The 6,000-nt window shown below is 42.1% G+C and overlaps 1 protein-coding gene across 11 annotated transcripts in view; it reads right to left on the bottom strand.

Annotated features, from left to right (window-relative positions):
* Positions 1–2,962: 2,962 nt before the first annotated feature.
* The window catches only part of LOC129855723 (C-Jun-amino-terminal kinase-interacting protein 3-like), a 76,217-nt gene continuing 73,179 nt past the window's right edge, over positions 2,963–6,000 (bottom strand). For 10 of the 11 annotated variants that reach the window (XM_055923679.1, XM_055923687.1, XM_055923684.1 and 7 more), the window contains 2 exons: positions 5,331–5,477; positions 2,963–5,059 (listed from right to left, as the gene is read on the bottom strand). In XM_055923679.1, coding sequence (XP_055779654.1) covers positions 4,932–5,059; positions 5,331–5,477 — 275 coding nt within the window. In that variant the 3' untranslated portion in view covers positions 2,963–4,931. Of the gene's footprint in view, positions 5,060–5,330; positions 5,478–5,569; positions 5,941–6,000 lie in introns of those variants that run through there. The other variant, XM_055923689.1, reaches the window with a different exon arrangement.

The raw sequence follows: 6,000 nt of genomic DNA, 5'->3' as shown, positions 1-6,000 counted from the left end.
GTTGGATAATTAGTTGGGTTTTAATTATGATTTGGAATATGAATGATTTCCCTGACCTATTATCTATTCCTGACTACATCTCTGATGGTGAGGACCCCAATTCTGAGCATGAGGACTCAGAGAGATGACTGTCCTATATGTTGTGATGAGGCCTGTGTTTAGAAACTGATTCTCCTGTAATTTAGTGAGCATTTATGTTTTTTTTTTACTCAACAATGTATTATTCTGTATGATTAAACATGTGCAAGTCTGTCTTGTGGTATAAAGGTTGTAAACTCAGTTTCCGACGGGAGAAAGCTTACATATAAGCTAAGGTACTCGACATGGAAGGGATTTGATTCTTTATTTTCTTTTAAATATTGATTATGTCTTTTTTTCATAATTCATATACTCTGCAACTACTGTTAGTAAGGTGTAATGTTACTGTTCTAATTCTCCAGAAGGGACGGAGTCCCTTGAGAGGGGAATGTGGCGGATGAATCAGAATTAGTTGGGTAACATAGATAATTAAGATGTTTTATTTGCATAATATGCTTATGTGAGATACTTGTTATTAGAATGTATCCCTTTGGACTCTAGTGTTGGCAGTTGCAATTCTTCCCTCAGCTGGGGCTCAGTCACTTGGGGCCCAGAGAGGGGAGAGGTCAGGCTTGTCTTTTACATGTCTCTGGTGCTATGCATAATATCAGAAAGGGAAGAGGACAGGATGGAACATTGTCTTCATATGTGAATGTATCTGTTTAACCACGTGAAGGGATGACGTGATTAAGGGGGAACCAATTACTTGTCTCCACAATGTCTGTGCGCAAGTCACTCCCTCCCTTGGCATTGGGGGGGCGGTGTATGGCAGTATCTGGAACCATTGTATGTCCTCTCTGATGTTGCACATATCCTGGGATAGTGTATGACATAGAAGCTCACTCCCCTCAGTGAGTTTGTCCAGGAGAGGGGTCAAGAAGGGGTTTACTTGAGAGGGGAGTATCTAGAGTTTACAATTGATTTATGCCATTGGATGAGATGGTGTTTTTGTGCTATGAAGTACGAGGAACAGGATTATAACTTTTTTTTTAGGGACCAAACTGAACGATAATTTATAGCGAATGTTATCTGGCTAAGGGATACTCCTTTCTCAATTATAAAGTCCCTTTGTGAACTGTTCCTAAGATCTGTGGTTCATCATGTAGGTTGAGAGGGGTGTATCTTGGCTATAAAAGATCTTTGTACTTTTCTGTTGTCACTTTCAATGGTTCATTAGAGATGGCGCATCATTGAAAGTCAAATGCTATTGCAAAGCTCTTATTATTATTAAAAATTTAGTTTAAGTATAACTCTGACTGGTGTGTGAAGTTTGTTTTTCCTCATTTGGTGAAGCAGAAATATGCCACCACAGGTATTGTATGTAGACCGGTGACACAAATTCTAAATAGAATCAATTTAAATTCAGGCTGTAACACAAAACGTGGAAAAAGTCAAGGGGTGTGAATACTTTCTGAAGGCACTATACTTCATACATACCTATCAATGTAGGTCTACTTTTATGGCCACTGATCATACCCACTCACCCTCTTCACAGACACTTAAAACACACACTGATAAAATCTCTTTGCGGCTTTCTGTAGCAGGCAGCTGTACTGTAGGTGATAGGAGTGATGTTGCTGCATTGATTAAATATTTATTGAATGAATGAATGACAACGCACATCTTCTCTGCTACAGTTTCTTACAGAAGATAACATTGAGATTAAATTGCAAGGTGCAAGATTCACAGCGAGTTAACTTTAAGATTGAACTCACACTGCATGGAGAATCCTTGTACTGTAGGTTCTTTAGTATTATATCTGCTGCTGCTCTCTGTATGTACTGGACGGTCATGTATGTAGAATGCAATTGTGCTCTGTCTGAAACTTAGCAATAACCCCTGACAAAGAGAGAAAGGCGAACATAGGGCACATTTCTCTAATCTCATGAATGAATTGTGATTTATTGTGTTTTAATCTGAAGGCACACATTCACAGTACGGTCAGTGTCGTTATTTAATTCATTTTAGCAGTTTTAAAGATGTCGTCTGTAACATAACACCTCTTGGTTTTTGAAGAACATGTCTAAAAAATGCTTAAAGCTGTGTACTGCTTTCTTACCTGATCATAATCCAAAAACACTCTTCAACTTCCGAGGAGAACCAACAGTGAAGAAGGAAGGCGCTGCAGTTTGTAAACACTGAATGTGGTCGGACAGCCAACTGTATAGCTTCAAATAAATTTGGATGAATTTGCATTTATTTTCTCAATGAATTTCATTCCTTTATTGTTACAGGTATATCATAGGCATTAAGGGTGGTTGTATGTGTGATAGACTTTGTACTGTACTCAATGCACCTTTAACCAGGATCTAAAATGTAACGTAATGTCCGCTGTGCAACATGAACGTCTATAGTACCTAAAGTTTTAGAGGTGCCTAAAGTTGACAGGGTATGATCCAAATCGACTTGAGCTGACTCTTCTGAATCTGAACCACTGTCCTTGTTACTTAAAGTTTGGTCTTACAGGATGCCATTTCATACATTCTTTATATACCTTCAATTCAATCCGTATCGCGGAAGTTCCGCGCTATAGCATAATTGAAACTTAAAGGCAATGTTCCCGCGTTAGTGGAGACTGCAAAGGCTCATGGCTCAATCGGAAATTACCTTTAAATTTCAATCACACAATCTGTGATACAGATTAAATCGAGTCCTTAATCCGATCGCGTTTTGTCGGCTATGCATCTTTTAAAGGTAATGTTCGCGGAGACCGTATTCACGTGAAACGCAAATCGTAAATGACCTTTAAATGCGGCATAGGTTGGCCTTGAAATCAGATTGAATCCTGATCCTAATTCAAAAAGTTTTTTTTTAAACGACAAAAAAACAAAAAAGGTTGAAAATAAGTCAACCAACAGAGAAGAGAACGACAGACAACATGGCCTCTGGTTTTCAGCGCACACTAGGTTTAATATTTAATCCCCACAGATAAAGAGATATGAGTTACATACTGAACAAGAGGGGAAGGGGCCTTGGGCATGTCTGGAGAGTTACAGAATCCTCAATGACAGCTGTCACTCAAAACAGGCGACCAAGCACAAACCTCACTGTCCAACTGTCAGTCTGGGAACAGCGAATTAGAGCAGTGGGTGGTTGGTGAATCAGTTATGAACCAATCAGCTCACAGCTCGAGGATATGCCTGGCTCTCTCTCTCTCCTTCCACTATTTGGCACAGTTACATTTCGGCACGGTTACTTTCCCCTACGCCCTTACCCATTTGGTGTTCACAGACCTGAGAGGAGATAGGTTTTTACAAAAGCTGAAATAGAACTGAGACTCTTTACCTGTCCATTTTCTCTACAGGAGAGTTTGGGTTTGATCGACAGTGCAGCCGACTGACTGATCTACAAATCACCTTGCATCATAAATAACTACTCATTATTATTTGTAGATCAATCAGTCAGTTCCAACTTACCCACAATGCATCACATATTTGATGCGCTCAAACACAGCCAATCTATGTCCATAAGGCTGTCTGGAAACTTGCTTCTAACGTGGAACAATTACAATCCCTGTTCATCCTCTGATGCCAAATCAAGAGTTTCTCTTTACTCCACTACACCTGATTTACTGGCCATCCCCCATGAATTTGACTACATCTGTACCCCAAATGGCACCCTATTCCCTATATAGTACACTACTTTTGACAAAGAACCATAGGGCTCTAGTCAAAAGTAGTGCATTATAAAGGGAGGGCGTAGGGTGCCATTTGGGATGCATCCTGAGTCTGCACACCTCCTGATCAAACTTCACTGTATTTACAGGCCAATGCATTCAAGACTGATCTTGTTTTTTTCCACGTACATTCAACAACGTCTCCTCACTTAACAGCTGGCTGAGGTAAAATCACCCTGAACCAACCAATCAACTGTCAGTCTCTCGCTCTCTACATTTAACTCACCAATGAGCGGCTAGTTGACTGTGTCACTCACTCCGACCAATAGCTGCCTGTCTCTGAATCCCTCTTGACCAATCATCTGTCTCTGTTTCCAGCGTGGTTCAGTGAGCTGAAAGCTGATTGGAGGTGGTTGATTTTAGTAAGTCATACCATAAATAGTTTTGGGATTACTGGTTGGCTGTTGCTGCAAATCTTGGGTAATTTCTGGAGAGGCGTTATATTACGCAGTAGTCTTTAATGTTCCTGTACTTGTGTTGTTGGTAAGATGCAGGTGGGCAAGGTGAGAAAGGGAGGAGTTAGGGGTGATTGTAGGTATCAGGGAGTAGCTTGGGGGCAGATGCAGGCCGTTACAAGTCAAAGGTCAATACAGGAGAGATACAGATGTACTTCCAGGGGAAATAAATACAGGTTTGTCTGAAACAGCACTCTATTCCTAATATAGTGCATTAGTTTTGTCCAGCACCATATGGGCCCTGATCAAAAGTAATGCACCATATGGACTAGGGTGCCATTTAAGACACACTCCAGGCTTTAGGGAGTAGATACAGGGTAGCAGAGGTAGTTAGGAGGCAGGGGTAGTTACAAGGCTCATGGTGGGGGAAAATAATTACATTGGTAGAAGCGGCAAAAAACAGGGCGGGGAAGGGGGTAGTCATAGTCAAGGTATTTGGAAAGTTACTGGACTGGGGGAGTGATACTTACAAGGCAATAGGTAGTTACAAGGTTTTTGGGGGATATCGATAGTTTAAAGGGGTGTAATAGTACATACAGGGGCTGAGGGGTCATTCCCAAGCCTAGGGATAGTTACATCATGACCAGGGGTAGATACAGGGGCAGGGAGGGGTGGGTAGGGTGGGTAGGGTGGGTTAGTTTTAGGATGGGGGAAGGGGGTGATAATCTGGGCGCAAGAAGGGGGGACAGGGGGATGCAAGGTAACCCTTCAGGGTAGGAGTGTCAAACGGGGATGTAGGACACCTGCCACACAATAATATGGCTCCGCTCGGCTTTGCACACGGCAGGCTTCATCTGCGGGGCGCCCCCCGGCACCTCCCCTTCCTCTGTCTCGTCGTCCTCGCCATCACCTGACACAAAGATGAAGTGAGAGAGCCAGTCAGCATGAACAGACATGCCCGGTGTCTGTCACCTTTGTACTGAAGTGTTTCTGCACATCCACACATATAAAAGCATTGGATTGGTATTTTTAATCCATGAAGTGAAATGAACAAGTGCACAACTAGGGCAGAATTGTAGAGAATCTGGAGACGAATTTGATTAGGAATTCAAAAGAGCACCACATGAACTTGGGTGTATGGCAGTGTGTGTGTGCATGAGTGAGTGTGTGGTTTTCCTCACCGATGCGGAAGTCGATGTAGCCCTCCCCTCCACTCAGCACCAGAACGTTCTGTATGCTCTGAGCCTCAGCCTCCGGCTGTGCCGAGGACCCCTGACCCTCTGACGGGCTGTCCAGCACACTACCATTTAGGGTGGCCAACACATTGCCTGACAGAAAAACAGAAAAATGTAATATTATATATTATTATTATATTATTATATACAACTGTGTGTGTATATAAATATATATTCAACCACACACAGTTGTGGCCAAAAGTTGAGAATGACACAAATATTAATTTTCACAAAGTCTGCTGCCTGATGGTAATTTGCATATACTCCAGAATGTTATGAAGAATGATCAGATGAATTGCAATTAATTGCAAAGTCCCTCTTTGCCATGCAAATTAACTGAATCCCCCAAAAACCTTTCCACTGCATTTCAGCCCTGCCACAAAAGGACCAGCTGACATTATGTCAGTGATTCTCTTGTTAACACAGGTGTGAGTGTTGACGAGGACAAGGCTGGAGATCACTCCGTCATGCTGATTGAGTTCGAATAACAGACGGGAAGCTTCAGAAAGAGGGTGGTGCTTGGAATCATTGTTCTTCCTCTGTCAATCATGGTTACCTGCAAGGAAACACATGCCACCATCATTGCTTTGCACAAAAAGGGCTTCACAGGCAAGGA

This window comes from Salvelinus fontinalis, chromosome 5 (assembly GCF_029448725.1).
Source record: "Salvelinus fontinalis isolate EN_2023a chromosome 5, ASM2944872v1, whole genome shotgun sequence".
Taxonomy (NCBI): domain Eukaryota; kingdom Metazoa; phylum Chordata; class Actinopteri; order Salmoniformes; family Salmonidae; genus Salvelinus; species Salvelinus fontinalis.
This window is presented reverse-complemented; position numbering and strand designations above follow the sequence as displayed.